General features: G+C 34.8%; 1 protein-coding gene across 2 annotated transcripts in view; it reads left to right on the top strand.

The window, feature by feature from the left end:
- Nucleotides 1-17,799, top strand: part of TMEM63C_3 (Transmembrane protein 63C) — a 44,666-nt gene extending 26,867 nt beyond the window's left edge. The window contains exons 11-17 of one of the 2 annotated variants that reach the window (XM_051214254.1): nt 23-154; nt 4,062-4,212; nt 6,093-6,286; nt 9,254-9,617; nt 10,027-10,132; nt 10,839-11,251; nt 16,567-17,799. In XM_051214254.1, the coding sequence (XP_051067405.1) occupies nt 23-154; nt 4,062-4,212; nt 6,093-6,286; nt 9,254-9,617; nt 10,027-10,132; nt 10,839-11,251; nt 16,567-16,944 (1,738 nt within the window). In that variant the 3' untranslated portion in view covers nt 16,945-17,799. Of the gene's footprint in view, nt 1-22; nt 4,213-6,092; nt 6,287-8,946; nt 9,154-9,253; nt 11,252-16,566 lie in introns of both variants that reach the window. The other variant, XM_051214253.1, reaches the window with a different exon arrangement.
- Nucleotides 17,800-19,645: the final 1,846 nt, after the last annotated feature.

The following is a 19,645-nucleotide window of genomic DNA, read 5'->3' as shown; positions in this document are numbered from 1 at the left end:
TGTTTTTTTTCTAATACTTTAGTGTATGTAAGGAATATCGTAACATTTGTCGACGTTTAATTATATCTATAATGTCTAGTACTAGTACTAGTTCAGTATTGAAAAGTCATATGTGGTCTGTCGACTTTGCACCTGTTCCAAGTAATATTATTTGGTAAGTCCTGTGTTGTTTTAGTAAATTATTCCCTTATGTAATTTTTAACTTCTGATTTTAATTAATTCTACTTATAGTAAATCTTAATTTTCTCTAACGTATCGTTTTAGCATGTAGTGTGGAATAAAGCGACAGTTTAAGTAAGAAAAAAGTAGACAAGAATATGCTATTAGTCCGTGAAATCATTAACTTTTAGTCTGAGTCTTGTCTTTATATCTTGAGTTTCAATGTATCTTCATACATACCTTCTTTTCGAACCAAATTCTCTATTTCATCTGTTCAATTTTTATCCGTTCGATTATTACTTGCAGTTTCTTTGTCACTTATATTGTTAAGTTAATTTCTTTGCATTGATGTGGTTTTACAACTTAGGCTGGGTGTACATGTGTATAGGGCTCTAGTTGGATGATGATGAATTGTCATAGTCAAATTCTCAGTGATCTTTATGGGAAAATTATCTAAGATTAAATGACAATTACTTTCCACATTTCATTGTTTTCTAATACTCCGGTTGTTAGATTAGTTGGAGAATTTCTATAACAGTATGTTTACTTGTAGAACGACTAAGCATCTAATATTTTACCATAACTTGCCATCGAACACTTACCAATGTAGTGTTTTTCTAGACCTTACTACATTTCAAATACTATCGATCAAATTATACAATCACCAGTAAATTAAGTAATTCGAGATCACCGTGTGTTTTATTTTGATGTTAATTATTCCAAGGTAATTGACATTCAAACACAACTCATTGTCAAGAAGTAAGTTTCAAGGTTTTAGTGCTCTCCATTGAGGTGAAAAAATCGATTGACCTAGTGAAATAGTTTATATTCATTGAGTTATCCTGCTTTCAACTGACCTACTGAGACCCGAGGTGTTTGAATTGATGAGTTACTAAACAATAATGGCAGTTGCATGTTGATATCGTCCTGTTGTATTTGTCAATTGATGGCTTAGTATTTTCTTACATTTTCAAAACTTTATCTAGGGATATTTTTCTTAGGCGTTTATTGATTTGAACTATTTGTCAGATTGAATGACGATTATTTTTCGCTAAACGGCGTACTGATAATGATATTCATAAGTATTCTAACTAATGTCTCGAAATTACCGTTCAAGTGAATCCTTTAATATTTCAGTTACTAAACCACACACTGAATGTGTGAAAACTAAATTATTTCTACCAATCTTAGTTTCTTTTTTAAAGGATTTCGTAGTCGCAAACTCATTTGTATACTTCGATAATATCCTTCGTTTTCTGTCTATTTACTATTAGTTTCAAAAGCAAATCTTTGTGTTTTCGCTAAGGATTGAGTGGTCGGTTAAAAAGTCAATATCTCAGGTGTTGTTCTATGTGTTTCCCAATTATCAACATTTTTTTTATGAACACAGTGGATATGAATCAACTTAGATGAAGTAACAATTGACAATCTACAACTAACAGTTGAAAATTAAATGATATCTAACGAATAAAATACCATGCTTCATATGTATTGTAATTAATATAGCATGTTCTCAGTGTTTAAAGGTCTCTTGTAATTTCGATTCGTTTACACGTCTAAGATTCTCCAATCATTTATTGCTAACAATACATTTCACACTTTTCATTATCAAAATGCAGTTTATTTTCTTAGTTTAAATCATGAACTGGTCTTAGCTAGAACACTATTGTAAACCTGCAAGCACTGGACGGTCGTTTTGTCTTAATTTGGGATTCAATAATGCACACTCACAACCCTGCATCTGGGAATTGTGGGTGAACATTTGACTTCCAGCACATTAAGTCGAAGTCTCTGGATTCAATTTCCGGATGTGGAGTTATGAACGCTCACTGTTATAGAGTTCCGTACTATCAAGAAACGTCTATTTGGTGCTTCCAGATATTTGATAGTGATCTAGCTAAGATCAATTCCTTGTTTAAACTATGAAAATTCTACAACCTCCATAACCTCCCCCACATACTAATACATGGTTTATTTGTATTTAATAAATTTGATTGTTCCATCAACAAAACTACAATCATAACTCAGCATACATGCAATTCCATTCATTGTTTTGAATATTATTTTCACATGCTCCGCTTCCTTGTTTGTTTTTTGTTACGAAAATACGATTAATACAGGGATTTTGTAATTTAGCCTCTGGCATAATATATTTTGTCTCTAATACATCAAATCTTTTTCATCTCTATGTGATTACATAGGTTGATTTGATTAAGTTGCGCCTAACTAACTCATATTTTCATTAGAACTATATTTTTCATGCGTATAACTATCCTCTTTTTTTTTCTTCAAATAATATGCTTTCATCATTAAAATTTATCGTTTGTGTTTAATGCTTTGTATGTATCAAATGTCTTGTTAATTAACTGTTTAGAATTACTATAGTTTCTTTTGAATAAAGTTTATTAGTGAAGCAAACAAAACGCATAGATCGAGACAATTAGACAACGTTTTTTTTTGTATATAACACATTTGATACTTGGGCACTTAACTATGACTTCTAACCAATTTCTAGTTCTTTAGAAATCTACTACAGTACAATATCAAATAGAAGGTGAAAAGTATGAGAAGAAGCCTCGCTTCTCAAGTTAGTTTGGGCACAAGTAACAAGGATGTTTAGGGAGTATATATATATTAAGATTAGTAGCAAAGTTGGCAGTGGTCCAATCAGGATGTGACACACAATTCATGATTTTTCTAGAACTTTCCCTCTCTTATCTGTTTATTGAACTCTGACTGTGTTAGCGGGACATAAAATATTTTTAACCTTTTCGTATCCTTTGAAGGCTTTTCGGAGGAATATTTGTCGACTCTCAACTTGGTGTTGGTATTAATGTAGTTTTTCACTGCATTCTTGTGGTTCATTCATTCAGAACTTCATTTAATGCTGCATGCGCTATATACAAATTCAAACTGTCATTTACTAAGAAAAACCATTTTTCAACAGTTCATGTTTAGATATTTGGGAAATGATTCTTTTCATAACTATGTGCGTCTCACAGATGTGACCTCTGGCGTAAAAAGAACGAGCTTCTACAACCGAAAAATTTTTAGAAACAAATTGAATTCTGTCTAATATACATGACACTTTATGTGGTCTTGCTGAGTTCATGATAAAGAGTTATGCACCGTTGATACTTTCAATCAAATACTTTATATATTAGTCAAGGTTTTTTGAATATCCATTTCAGCGTCTCATTAAGTAATGCAGTTGAAAATTAATAATATGACTCTACTAAATATTATAGAACAACTCAAAATGTAGTGAGGACGGGACGTCATGAACTATTGTGTCACAAATTGAAAGACGCTCCAACTTAGTCATCTTAATGATCGAGAAAATTTAACACCTTAAAATCAACTTCGCTTACAGTTTTTAGTAGTTTTTTTCTCAGAAAGATCAACAATTATTACTAAATCAGTTTCCTCAGTAAGATCTCACTAATAATTTTTCAGTTCTTAAAAAATATTATGTTATCGTTTTATTGCCTATATCACGGACAAACATTAGCTAGGTAACCATTGTGACATTTTTCAGAGTTCTAGTGAGAAGCGGTGATTAGCGGACTTCAACCTCGTTATGTTTGACAGTCATCCACAAATCATACTGAAGTATGGTTTTACAATATCACAAACTAATTAAAATTGGAAACACCAACCATTGCATTTCAACCTAGTAGCTTGAAGGGTAAACACCCTGCAGAGACACCTTAATCGACTTAGGTTCCATTCCAGACGAAGTTGTCAATGCACACTGCAAGAGTCCGTTGATAAGATAAAACATCTGCTTGGTTTTTAATGTTAATCTAGCCAAAGTTAGTCCATGAAATACAGAATGAACTTCAACAATAATAGCGAACCCATATACTAACATTATTGTAGTTGCTTTTTTTGAATTTTAGGGCGAATCTAGCAGCTACGAGAACTGTATGGTGGTGTCGAGCAATTTTTATTAACTTGTGTGTTTTCTTCGTGGTGTTTTTTCTTACTACTCCTACATATGTATTGAATTTAGTTAATACATTGCATTTAACTGAACGTCTACAAATTAATGTGAGTTTCCTTTCTTTTATACTATCATTATCATAGACGCTTTTTGCTACTTTCTTAAAAGTCACTACACGAAAAAAATTAAATTACTACTTAAGAGTTTCTGGAATTCAATACCGATATAGAGTTTATTTTATACTTTGGTATATATCTATTATTTAAGTAATGATATCATTCATGAATCTCGTAAATTAACATATCATAGTGACTGATGATCTTGTAGTAAAGGAGGATTTGATGGGGAAAACCAATTTATAGTTTAATGCAAAATTGCAGAGTGTCTTCACAAAATATGAAAACCATACATTAAATACTTTATTTGCACATCTTCCATCAGTTGTGTATTACAAACTTCATCATTCCTGTTGTTATTACAATTTTTCTCTGTTTACGTCCCTGTTGTCTACAAGTCGACCTTCTCAATCTCCTGCTGCCATCCATTCCATTTCTGATTGGTGTTATATACTACTTATATCTATCAACATATGTAGCATACACTACAATATGACTCTTGTTTGTTCACTCAATCTCGCCCTTGTCTTGGTTAAGCTGTTTTAAATGTTGATTAGTTGGTTAGAAGTGATGACAGTGTGATTTTTTTGTATTCCCTTCTGTAATTTTTTTTTAATAGAATAAGGATTTAGTACTCTGGTTCTTAAAAATCCCCCCCTAATATATCTACGTTTTATTTTACCCATACACTGTTGTCGTTGTAGCTAAATAATGAGTTCATAGGTTTTTCATTACTTTGCATATGATAAGACTACTGATTTTGTGAATTGCTGTATCGTACGTTGTTCTAATCAATTAATCAGGATTAAAAATACTATTAATTTGTTCAAGCTGCGTAATCCAACTATAAATTCTACTTTAATCCAGTAATCAAGTTTAACTATCATGATGATCTAATCTAGCTATGTTGACTGAAACCATTATTCATTGAATACCTACTATATTTTCCAAGTAGATCAATAAAAACGAAAATACCAAGAGTAGCACGTTTCAAGTTCGAATTCTAAGTATTATCAGAATATGGGGAGAGAAAAATATGTTCTCAGTTAGCCAGCATATCTAGATTGACAGCTTCCTTCAGATTGATTTGAGGAGCAGTCAAGCTGCTCTTTTAAACACTATACATCCTTTACTGGGTTCAAAAACTGTGGGATTGATGCTAAAATTATAATAGATTAACGATCCTATACAGTCGGCTCGAATCAGTTTTACCGTCATGCTCATGTTGATGAGTGCTATCTAGGTGAATCTTCTTTTCACGATCCTTCACAAAAATTATCATACACTGGAACTACAGTCAATTTTTTCCATTGGATATGTATAATTTCCAAACCTGTTTAATTATATTTAAATGTCTGACTAAAATTGACTGCAATTAATTGATCGAATGAAGATAGTAAGATACATTTGGAAGTTTTTGCTGGCAAAATGATTGATTTCAATGGAAACCACACAAAGGTGGTATCGGCAAAATGAAATGAAATGATATTACGCAATAAAAGACATAACCAACTGATTAATTCAAAAGCGGCAAATATTATAAAGAAAACTAAATTGTTCATCATTGCGTCAGATTGGTATCATTCAAAAGTTTACATCACGAACTAACTTCAGTTGAATACCTAGTGAGTATCAGGAAGCATTGGACAGTTGTTTATTTGTCTTTGTATCAAGCCCTTCATCAATGTGCATCCACAAACCCACTGAGGATCTTCATATGTAGTCGTTCACGTGCATTGTTGAAGAATCTCTTACTAGAAAAAAGTAGCTGTTCAGTATTTTCTAGTTTTTAATAGTTGTCCTACTAACGTCAGTCCGTAATGTAAAAATATGTATTGACATTTTTGTTTTCTATATTTCTCATCCAATAGAATCCACTATTGATTCAATTTTTCCCATCTATTATTCTTTGGTCCGTGTCTGCTTTATTACCTTACATTGTATTCAATTCAGATCGACTTGTTGGTCATTGGACTAAATCTGTTCTACATTTAACTGTAATGATTAAAACATACACTTTATTAATTCTAATGATTTTAGTACTTCCATCACTTGGCCTTACATCGTAAGTCTTTTCTTTTGAAGTGATTTTATTCAATTTTGTATGATATTAGAAGCTTATAGATATATTCTGTTTTGGGTGGAATAGCTTCCACAATGTTATAAGTATATAAAGGCCAACGGAATGAAAATATATCTGCATTCAAACTATTGTTTTTAAATATGAACTCAAGTTTTCATTTTTGCTAAATTAAAAGAGTGTTTATCTTTTCGTTTTGTTAGCCATTGTTATTTGTTACATTTAGATTATTAGTTATTTAGCTATGAGCAACATAGAATCATTTCGCATTTGTGCATCGGTTTGAATTTACCACAAAACATTAGCACAGTGAAGTAAAATTGTCAAAGTGAGTACCAGAGTGATATGAACAGTAAGAGTATCAGTGGTAGTGGATAGAATTAGACCTGAATAACTCATTTGTAATGCCTAAGACCGTGAAGCTAGATAACATGGGATATCATCCGATAGAGAGCACCAGGTCATCATTTGTGATAATAATAATAATAATAGTATTAATAATGACAATGTGCCTGAGAAGTTTATTAACATCCTAAAAGCCCTATATAAAAACACCTCAGGCAGAGTGAGGGCATACAACCACCTCTCTCCATTGTTCCATTCGAGCAGTGGGGTTAGACAGGATTGCCCAACCTCACCATTCCTCTTCAACTTTGCCATCGACGACATTCTGGAAACAGCTCTGATGAATGTAAGTAATGGTGGTGTGGATCTGTTGCCTGGAGAAAGACTTCTCGACCTTGAGTATGCGGACGATATTGTCTTACTGTGCGATAATGCCCAAGGCATGCAATCCGCACTTAATCATTTGGCAATCAGTGTCCGTAGATATGGTATGTGCTTTGCACCTTCGAAGTCCAAAGTACTTCTACAAGACTGGCAGGATCCTAATCCTGTACTCACTCTGGATGGTGAGTAGATAGAAGTAGTCGAGAAGTTCGTGTATCTGGGTAGCTGCATAAGTGCTGGTGGGGGTGTGAGTGATGAGATCAATGCACGTATAGTGAAAGCCAGAGCGGCTTATGCCAATCTGGGCCATCTTTGGCGCCTTCATGATGTTAGTCTGGCTGTAAAAGGTCGGATCTACAACGCGTCGGTGAGAGCAGTTTTGCTCTATGCTTGTGAAACCTGGTCTCTCCGAGTTGAGGACGTTAGACGACTCTCTGTGTTCGATCATCGTTGTCTCTGAAGGATTGCCGACATCCAGTGGCAACACCATGTCAGTGATGCAGAGGTTCGGCATCGTGTGTTCGGTCACAGAGACGATAATGCAATTGGTGTCACCATCTTGAAACACCGACTTCGGTGGCTTGGACATGTTCTCCGAATGTCGTCCCAGAGAATTCCATGTCGTGCATTATTTGCCGACTCTGGGACTGGTTGGAAGAAGCGGAGAGGTGGTCAGTGCATGACATGGTGTCGTGGCATGAAAGAAAGCTGCAAAGGACTGGCTTCTGTCGGTCCTTCACGACTCCCTGGTTGGGGTCCGAGAGATAGTACAACACAGTGGCTAGAGACGTTATCAGATATGGCTCAGAATAGAAGGCAGTGGCGATCATGCTGTAACCTTCTTTTACTTTCTTCATAAAAAGTGGTTGTGTCTCCCTTAACTGAAAGATTTCTTCTGATTATACCTTTCCGTTCCCTCATTACTACCACACTACCTTACACCAATCTCTTCGTTATTGTTCTCTTTTTTTTGCTCTCCTTAGCTTTTTTTTCTATCTCTCTTCGAATTCTCATTGTTTTGTGTGGCGCATATATATTGGCGCTCTCTTGTACCAATATTCATGTGTTCAAATAAAAATAAATAAATAAAAGAGAGCACCAGTTCTCTCAAAATTACAGGCATACCTTGCTGACGCCTGTCAAATAGAGTAAAACCTATGTCCAAGGCGTCCTATCAACTACTTCCCATCAACTAACATCACAACATAGAACACCCAATGTCAAGTCACTTAGACTAGTGGCCTCATTACAACTTGTTTGATAGAATTGGATCATCATTAAAGGACTAGACAAATATGATACCAATCACCATTCATTGTTAGATCAATAGTAAGGACTTATAAAGTAACCTAACTTTATTCCTTTTGACATGTTTGTAAGTATCATTATAAGGTTTGACTTGATAATTTCAAATAAATTGAGTATTAGGTGGACTATTTATTATAACAAAATAATGGTGAATTTGTAATATGCAAATGAGTTGGAAATTGGGTTCCTAACGTTTTACAATTTATTTTCTGTTGCTTTGTCTGTATCATTCATGTTTGTTTATTAAGTAACAAATATTGTCTGGTACACAAATTATTTCTGTCTTGAATATTAATTGAAGTTATTCATTTTCTCTGATGTTAGTCGTCATAAAATGTGTATGTGATCTGAAATACTCCCCGGACACCTACACAGAAGCACGTGGTTTTCATAGGAGTCCACTAAGGTCTAATCCACAAGAGAATGAAGCAACGTTAATAACTGCCGTATCATCGTAGCGGGTATAGGTTCATACACTATTAAATTCAGTGTGAAACTTCGGTTTAAAATCAGGGTTTTCCAATTCCCCTAATCTGAATCTTTCGTATCTATCAACTTGGATTATGTGTTGGATATTCGCTTTTCCCCTTCTTTTTTTCTTTAAACAGCAATTCCACCACGTAAAATCAGTGAATAAAACGTCCTGACAGAGTCTGTAAAGTCATAACCATATCCTATCATATACTACCCTGTCTTACCTTGGCATTCACAATGTAATCTCTGTATTCGTGTGGTCCATTCTACATCTGCTGCCGTACTGTATTTCTGTATATAAATAAATGGGTGTATAAATAAACAACCTGTTCAAAATTTATGTATGTATTATGAACTATTTTCTTAACGTTTCCAGTAATATTTTTTTCTTGTGATTTATCAATCTATCTGTAATAATAATACATGTGTATGTATTTCTAGAATACCTGCTCTACTTCAGTGGCTTTTCCCGGAAATGCATATCATACCACTTGTCCCAGCAAATAATGGTTCAAAAATTATTAATATTTCAACCATCAATAATACTACTAGTAATAACAATAATGCTACTGCTAATAATTCAAGTACACCATCTTCATCTAGTCCATTCATTCCAATAGGACCACAGTCATTTCAATGGGAATGTGTTTTTATGCCAGATAATGGTGCTTTCTTTGTCAATTATGTAATCACTGCAGCATTTATTGGAACATCATTAGAACTTGTTCGATTTTCTGAATTATTTAATTATGCTTGCCGTCTTATGTGTGTTAAATCACAAGCTGAAAAAGCGGGTGTACGAAAGGTAAATTTTCTATTAGGTTTTCACTTATTCTTCTGTTTACAACTTCCTTAATTATGTTATTTTAATGAAAACGATTACTTAATTATTTACATGTAATTTGATAGTCATTTTCTGAATGTGTCCTGTCATCTGCTTTACATCACGGATTGATCTTAGACAACTGCTGGAAAGTAGGGAGCGCTAGTGATCTGTCTCGTTCTAATTTAGGAGTGTTCTACAGTGCGTGTCTATATCGAGGGCTTAACTTTCAGACAACTGAGTTGGCATCCGATACTTTATATTCCCATCTTCAATCATTTCGCGATATTGCGCAACCATCTTCCAATGCTATTAGTGGGTAACTATTTTATAACCATTTCTTTTATTATCTTGGATCACTAATTATTGAAGACTCTTTCTTTATTAATAGGCTAGTCAATTTGAATTTCAGTTTGGACTGTTTTATGCATGGAGTTTATGCGTCTTCGCTGTGATCTGTGCATATAGTATTGTATGTCCGTTGATTACACCATTCGGTAAGTAGCTAACATTTCTATAATTTCTACATTGTATTATAAATGACATCGTCATTGTATTATTTGGTACAGTTTTTTTTTGTAATAATATAATTTGTAATTTTCCTAGCAAAATTATTGTTTACACACATTATTTGTGCAATTGAACCATCTTTAGCCAGTATTCATTAAAGTTAGGGCAAAATCTTTGGATGTGTTTTGCAAGTTTTCTCAATTTCATGGCTTAGTACGCTTTGTTGGATTTAGATGTATGTAAAAAGCCGTAACACTTTCCACTAATTTGGCGTAATTTTGTTGCCATCCTCAAATTAATATGAGTATAAAATATTGGTTGTACAAATCTGGGATGCTAACATTTTCAATGAACACTTTCCATGCCTCCTCGAACTTACTAACGTCTAGTAGTGTGTTTAGGGTCAGAATACATATGAAGAATTAACACCATTTTCAATCATGAAACACCAAATTCCGTGGTTTAATCACGTTACTTGCATTTTGTCTTGATGCCTCCTCTCCTATGCATTATTTAGTGACGCTGCATACTGAACAAATTAGTGGAAGAGGGGGTAGACGTTGTTATATGACGCTATAGAATGAACGATTATTTTGTTGAATAGAGATCGACTAGCACTTCGGTGTAATTTTATGTTTTTTTTAAAAGTGTTTTTATTCTTTATTTAATTTGCTTTCTTATATTCATTTTTAGGTCTTATCTATTTAATATTTAAGTATTTCGTAGAACGTTATAATCTCTACTATGCCTATTTGCCTAGCCGTATTGATTCCCACATTCATTGGCTTGCAATCAGTTGTATGTTAGCTTCTGTGTTTTTATTACAATTAAATATATTCATGTTTATTGTTTTACGTGCCAATACTGTTAGTCATGCTTTAGTAATTTGTTCATTATTGGGTTTAATATTCTCTGCAATATTAATAATTTTCACGATTGTTACTGGATGGATAATGGCTGGTAGTAGTTCAGCACGTAAACTTCTATTTAGAAATGCACATTTAGTCCCTACCACTGAAGATGTATTCGTTGATCAGCATAGTCAGTATAATAGTTCAATCAGTGTTCAACGTAGAGGATCAAATTTGAACGAAACAACCAATGCAGTAAGTGTATTTTTTTAATTAATAGATTTATTATGTGCTTTTTAATTTTGTTTCAGTTTCAAAATTTGACTGATAAATTTCTTTGAAATCACGATCCTATCTAAGTTGGGAGTTCATGGGAAATCTCACAGCACTTGACAACCGTTTACCCTGGTATGGGACTACTCAAAAGTATGCATACATGACACTGAGAACGGCAGTTCAACCCCAGGGCCTTAAATCTCGCGTGCTGACCCCTAACCTCCAGACCACTGACTCGAGATCCGGTTGTGTATAAATCTAACTTCAATCAGTCCATGTTATTGCACGGCCGTTTTCCAATTTCTTTAGTGGGTAACTTTTTTACACTCGACATGGTTGAACTCCTCTGGACATGGCTTTTCTTTTGAACTTCGGAGATTTCTTTCCCAAACTAGTCACCAACATAGGCCACGGAAGATGTTCACGCAATAGCGTAGATTGATTGATGTTAAAGTTTTACATTATTGGGTCCTGGCTCAGTGTTTGGAGGTTAAATGTTAACTCCCAATACGGATGGTTCTGAGTTAAATTCCCAGTTTCAATGTCCTGCATGTATAAGTTTGAGGAGTCCCATACCAGGTGGAAACGGTCGTCTGGTGCTTCCAGATTTTCAAGCACTTTATAATATCGTTTTTTAAGTCATAATTATCTAGATTCAACTAATGAGTACTGTAAAGTGGGTCTATTTACAAAATAATAGGGTTTTTTCGTAAAATCTATTTCTCACATTGTAGGCTTTTTCGTCTTATTAGCCTGGGGCTAAGTCAACAGTGTTAGCAAAGGAGCGACAGTTTTAAAGAGTAATTACATGCGTTCACTTTTTACAAACTTCTGTGCATTCCCTATTGTGTTGATATTTTAAATCCTATATAGTAAACAAAGAGTTATAACATTATATCATTAAATATTAATGACCTCAGTGGTGAATAGAGCCTATACCATACAGTTCTTGTTATTTACTTCTTGTTCAGTAATGGTGGTAAGGATAGAAACACAGCTGACGGTTCGACAAAAGATACATAAATAATCATACTAGCTACAGTTTCATTGGTTATCCTATGGGAAGAGACTAGAATCACCTCACTACGGTAGTGAGGTGCTTTGAAGAAGACAGGGAGAGAGAAAGGCTTTGTTGTCGTCTTTTAACGTATTATTTTTGTTTGTTTGTTTTCACTTGATTTTAATAGTTTTATAAAATCATAGCAAATTGTCTAGTAATTTTCTCGTAACTTGTATTATGCTCATGTTTGTACATATATTTATATGTACAAATAGAGATATTTTGCTAGGTAACGATTATTATTATTGTTATTAGCTTTATTCAATATTATATTTTTGGTACAATATGGAATTCTCAGCACGAAGTATTTCAACAAGTTTCCGTTTCTAAGTTGGTCGATCATGACAATAAATATTGAGTAATCACCAGTTGGAAGTTAGCAGTTCAGTCAATCGACATTTAAATAATGTACATTCTTTTCCCTGCATATTGCCAGCAACCAGGATATCTCTGATTAGGCCTTTTGTAACTTGTACAGAGAAATGTAGTATACTTTCACAAATGCACCTGAATAGCTTATGCGATTATTAGTCATAACGATGTACTAAAACATACCAACTTAGATAACTTGTTGAAATATTTAGATGTCAGGAACAGCTAGCCCAGATGTTCAGGCAGGCTGCCAAAGCATAGCAACGATACTCGTCGTATCGATCAGTTGACATCACAGGTTATCTTACGTTTTTACCAATCTCTTCATTTAACTAATTATATTGTGTCATTATTGTTTGTCTGATAGGATTATACTAATTGCCTTATTTTATTGCAAATGTTACCGAATTTTACTTCGAGAAAGTGTATTTCTACTGCATAATTTCATTCCATAACTAATAGTAAGAAGCCTCTGTCTATAATCCATGATGAGTTTGGCATATATATGATTAGGCCGAGAGTGGGGTGAGTCCGCTCTCCCTCTCGAAATACTCTCACACGGCCGTGCGTATACAGCCTCTGCCAGGGAAGTCCTACTCATTGCCTTCTCGTGGCGGGGGTGCTGTTTACGAAAATGAGAGGACGAAAAGCGAATGTCCGGCGCTGTAACCGGATCACAAACCAATGGTGCACATGGGCTCCAGTATCCTGCGGGAACAAATGGCATATGAACCAATTTTCGGTCACCGGCTACCATGGGATTGCATCTCCTTACGATGCTCCACTGCCTTGTGGGTTAAATCTTTAGGTCAAAGGCTCGGAGAGTGGCCTCCTAAGATAACCACCTGCTTCGGTTTGGGAACCCGGGCAGTATCACAGCCGACACACAAATGATGAACTCTCTATGTCTATGGAAATTACTTTTCTCGCTTCGAAAAACAATCAATTGATTCAAATTATTATCATTACAATTATTGTCATTATTAATACTATTATTATTATTATTACTATTATTGTCATTATTATTATTATTATTATTATTATTATTATTATTATTAATATTATTATTATTATTATTTTCCACACTATTCACCCCCTTTTATACTTATACAGCGGCTCGTCTTTGGTGGAAATTCGTCTGTATCTAAACGTTCTCGAGTCACTGTCCGGTTGAAAATTGTATGTTACCACCGAATCTGAGTACTAAAGCAGTTTTTCTGAAACCACGTGTGCCATTCAAACTGGCTACCTTCAACGTTCGCTGATTGTAGCCCGGATGCAATCAAGGATGAGTTTTACCACCAGTTATCTGTTCTTCTCCAGAAAGTGCGTTCGACAGATATTGTAGTACTAGCCGGAGACTTGAATGCTCAGGTCGGGCGTCTAGGCACAGAAGAGAGTCGTTTAGGTGGCCGATGGGGACTCGTTGGCCGCAGGTCAGATAACAGGGACCGTCTACTGCAACTTTGCACAGACCACAAACTGTTTCTGGCTAGCACTAACTTTCGACACAGTCATCGCCGATGTGCCACCTGGCATCCTCCCTCTGCATCTCAAGCCTGGACTCAGATTGATCACATCGCGATCAGCTACCGCTGGCGTGGTTGAGCACAAGACTGCCGCTCCTTTTGGAGTACCTATCTGGACTCTGATCATGCCCTGGTCTGCACCAATCTCAGTGGCCAACGAAGTGACCGCCACCAACGGATTGATGTTAGCAAGCTGGTTGCAACCTCTGTTGCAAGTTAGTATCGAACCGAGCTAGTTTCTAGGCTAGCTACCACTCCACCGAAAAGTATAGATGAGCATTGGTTGCAATTGCATGACGCCATGAAAATGGCGGGTACAGTCAGTTGTGGGTTTGCGAAACGTCCCACTTATAGGCACTGGGTTTCTTCAGGTTCCTTACAACTCATTGATGCCCGTCGGTCTACTCCGGCTGACCGTGAGTTTGACCACGAACGAAAGTTGTTACGTAGCGAAATTGGGCAAAGCTTGCGTAAATACCGAGAAGCCTGGTGGTCGGAGCGTGCTAATGAGCTGGAAGCAGCAGCTGCATCTGGTAACTACCGGAAGCTCTTCCAACTCATCCGAGCCACTGGCAGCAAGAAGTCTGGTGTGAGTGAAACAATCTGCGAGGATGATGGGATGCCAACCACTAACATCCATCGACGTCTTGGACGATGGGCAGAATTTTTCGAAGGGCAGTTCAACTGGCCTGCTGCTCCGGCAACATCGGTCAGACTGTCCTGCCCTCCATGGCCGTTGACGACTGATCCACCAAATGAGGCGGAAGTCCTCAAGAACTCCAACTCTTGAAGCGTTACAAATCACCTGGCCCAGATGACTTACCTCCGGCTCTTTTTAAAGATGGTGGTGACTTTTTGACTAAGGAATTGACGACGTTGTTTACAAAGTTCGTGTATCTGGGTAGCTGCATAAGTGCTGGTGGGGGTGTGAGTGATGAGATCAATGCACGTATAGTGAAAGCCAGAGCGGCTTATGCCAATCTGGGCCATCTTTGGCGCCTTCATGATGTTAGTCTGGCTGTAAAAGGTCGGATCTACAACGCGTCGGTGAGAGCAGTTTTGCTCTATGCTTGTGAAACCTGGTCTCTCCGAGTTGAGGACGTTAGACGACTCTCTGTGTTCGATCATCGTTGTCTCTGAAGGATTGCCGACATCCAGTGGCAACACCATGTCAGTGATGCAGAGGTTCGGCATCGTGTGTTCGGTCACAGAGACGATAATGCAATTGGTGTCACCATCTTGAAACACCGACTTCGGTGGCTTGGACATGTTCTCCGAATGTCGTCCCAGAGAATTCCATGTCGTGCATTATTTGCCGACTCTGGGACTGGTTGGAAGAAGCGGAGAGGTGGTCAGTGCATGACATGGTGTCGTGGCATGAAAGAAAGCTGCAAAGGACTGGCTTCTGTCGGTCCTTCACGACTCCCTGGTTGGGGTCCGAGAGATAGTACAACACAGTGGCTAGAGACGTTATCAGATATGGCTCAGAATAGAAGGCAGTGGCGATCATGCTGTAACCTTCTTTTACTTTCTTCATAAAAAGTGGTTGTGTCTCCCTTAACTGAAAGATTTCTTCTGATTATACCTTTCCGTTCCCTCATTACTACCACACTACCTTACACCAATCTCTTCGTTATTGTTCTCTTTTTTTGCTCTCCTTAGCTTTTTTTTTCTATCTCTCTTCGAATTCTCATTGTTTTGTGTGGCGCATATATATTGGCGCTCTCTTGTACCAATATTTATGTGTTCAAATAAATGAATAAACTAGCGTAGAAGTTAGTTGGTGAGGGGCTTGTTCGTGACCAAATCATGAAATCATTCACTGTTGGTCTGATAGATGCAGACTACCTAGTTGATGTCCATGCTATATAATCGGTCACAATAGCACTGATGGTTTCATTTCTAATCTCAAACAAGATCCTGTGTCCGAGTATTCCTACATACATACAATTTCATTCTGTTTTTTCTTTAGCTATCTTCTCAATGTTTAGTCTTTCCTATCGTAGTTCCTACTACATTATTTAAACTCTTTTACTATACATCTTTTTTGATTGTATTTCGTCGTGCTAATACATACTCATACCAGGCTCTCCATTGATTGTGATAAACTAGTTCAAAGTGTTTCAAAGAAATAATCGAAGTATAATATTATCGATATTAAGGTTAGAAGTGTTTGTGAAAATTATTCATTCAAAACCCAATGAAAATGCATATAAATACTATTCGGTCGTTTATTGTGTTGTAATTCACTAACATTTTAACACAATAATTAACAAATACAAGTTCAGATCTATTATTTTATCCACGTTGTTTATTTTCATTTATCTTGTCAGCTTGGTGATCGAAAATCATTGGTCGATGCTACTTTTCCTATACATAGAAATAACAGTGATCCGAATCAATTTACTCAACCATTAACAATAGATAAATCAGAATCTAAAAATTTGATCCGCTCTGTTCCTGCTTCACCATTAATACCACCTCCTCTTACTCCTCCTACATGTTCTTTACAAGTATTTAATAGAAATGATTTAATTAGACATTCATACCCGGTAAGAATTGATACTAAAGAACAATTTGTTGCACCAGTTTTATTACATTTACAAAAAAGACATAGTGTAGCTAATTATATGAGTACACAATCTATGATTAGTTCACTATCAGAGAATAATTCTAATCATCCATCTCAATCAGAAGATCATAATAATTAAATGAAATACATTCAGTATTCTTTCTACTATTCCTTTTATAACAACGAGAATGATCCGAAAACAAATCTGTTTCACAATTATTACTAGAGGTATATATATATCTTTGTTTATTTAACAAACCATCTTTTATAAAACGTTTGTGTTCTTCTTTTCAATTTGTCTTTGTATCACTTTCTTCAGTAATTATTGATCATTCATTTTCATGTTCATGAACATTATCGTCATCATGATCATCGCCGTTTGCTTTTTGAGTTTAGATTTCTAGATTTTTCTATTTACTTTTTCATTTGTTATTATTTATGTAAATTTGTTTGTTTGTTTTTTTCTCGTAATTATAGTTTATTCATATGATTTTCTTTCATTTATGCTTATCTATGATTGAATAAAATGATTTATTTTATAATTGATTATAATGTAACAGAAGAATGTTTCTTTCTTTGAGTTGAATACTTTTGGGTACTTACTTACTTTAAGCATACCTATGAACTCTCCTCTATGTCACCGTTGTATATATTGATTGTGATGACAATAATGATGATGATGGTTGAATGAATGTACTTATCATAATTAGGAGGAGAAAAAAAAACATTCTGAAATTATATCTGCATTTTGTTCTCTTTGCTTTTGTCTCACTTTTGCACTCTTTATTTGTTTATCTATTATCCTGTTCACAATTTGAATCTAACTTGCTTGTTGCTATTTTGTATATGTAAGCATGATGATATTATTTATTGTTTATTTAAGGTTTAATTAGGATAATCATAATATTTCAAAGAAAAACTGATAATTTCATTTCGTTTTCTCAAATTTGACATTGTTCGTTTTTTCTAAAAAAAATAAAACATGAAGAATAAGGTTGTTCATTTTGGTTTACTTCTTGTCGTTTTCAGTTGATTTTCTTGTTTTCTTTATATATATATATATATATATATATATATATATATATATATATATATATATATATATATATATATATATATATTATGACTTTATGTCCGGCTTTTTATCACGTGGTTTATCCACCAATCAAAATACGACTTATGTAATCTTAGCACTGTGCCAAAACCAATGACGTTCGACCGGTATGAGCAGCCTAGTGTCCTTATTGGTCCTATTTTCGCCTAGCCCGTACACTTGAGTCCAGAACGTCAATACTAGCTTCCACTATGCGAATCGAGTCGTTTATTTCAGACATGCTGGGTTTATATATCAAACAAACAGACCGCAACGCACCATAAAATAGGAAATAACATTTGTACACAATAAAGCCAAAAAATGACTGTGAATGTGGGAGGCAGTAGTCAATAAACTGAATATAGCTTAAGAACAGAAAATCATACAATAACAAATTATAGGTCAAAATAAAGCTTATAATAAGAGGAATATAAATATACATAATCTAATCATTGAATAGTTATACCAGAAGTATGTATAGATAATATTAGTCAATTAATATGTCTCAGAAGTTACTCGTGATTTAATCTTCGCTCGGATATAACAATATATATACCAACAAAATAGTAGGCGGTATACAGTTCATATGGGGATGTCTTGTTCAGAATCGGTAAAACAATATTTAGGTTTTCTGTCCGAAATTCAATTTTATATATATGTATATGTAAAATTAGCGGTAGAAATACTTTCATAGAGTAGTGATCTGAACGTTTAAAATGATATTTAAATATTATTTCTTGACCGTCGTAGAGTGAAAATGGTAATGTTTAGAATAACAATTGCTCAATTGTTTCTATATACACTGTATATGAAGGTTAAATCAACTGTAATCCTAAGGTAAAGCTTGACTCAGTGACCAGTATATGATTGAACTAATCGGATTTAAGATAGCACCTTTTGAATTATTCATCCATATTGCCTACAGAATATTTTCGTAACATCACTAAAACTCCTTAGTGATAAATACTCTGATCAAAGATAATTTGGAGCTCTAAAAATCTATTTCGGTCTTTATAATGATTAAAGAAGGTGGATTATCTAAGTCCCTAAGGTCGTATTTACCTGTTGTTCCGAAATACAGACAGTAACCTATAAATGGTCTAAATAAATTCGACAATTTCGTAGAAACTATTTACACATTTTAGTAATACTGTCTTCTGATCGACTAAGAACTGGCTGAAAATTCGTCGCAGTTTACTTTTAACTTGTCCATTTACTATACTTTTACTATATAACTTATAAGTGGTAAGAATGCTTAGTTCCAAATAGGATACTACGAGGATACTATTTTGTTTTTCCCCTTTCCCGACTTAGATGCAAACGTTAATAGGAGAATTTATTAGCAAAGAATAATAAGTATTGTTTTAAACAAACAAGAATTATGTATGAATATATTTTTTGAATCTAAAAAGGTGCTACATATTGGCATATTAAAAACGCTATGGATTCATAAGAAATATGAGTCTTTGGACATGGGTAGATATGTAGGATGACATTAAAAAAGAAACGAGTTTACCTAAAGGAAACGATGAATAAATGGTCAGTAAGCGTATTCCGTCCATTTAACCAAACATGAAAGTACACATCAGCGTTGCTTTTGCTCATTATTTAAAAGTGATTGAATGTTCTTTTTTGGATATATGCTGGTTATAAAATGAATCTATGCGTTTATAACTATAAACTGGAATTCAGTACTTAAACATCTTATGTAGAACAGTGACTTAGAGGTTAAAAAGTTTGAGTTTCA

Source organism: Schistosoma haematobium, chromosome 2 (genome assembly GCF_000699445.3).
Source record: "Schistosoma haematobium chromosome 2, whole genome shotgun sequence".
Taxonomy (NCBI): Eukaryota; Metazoa; Platyhelminthes; class Trematoda; order Strigeidida; family Schistosomatidae; genus Schistosoma; species Schistosoma haematobium.
The sequence above is the reverse complement of the archived record's forward strand: the minus strand, read 5'-3'. Positions and strand labels throughout refer to the sequence as shown.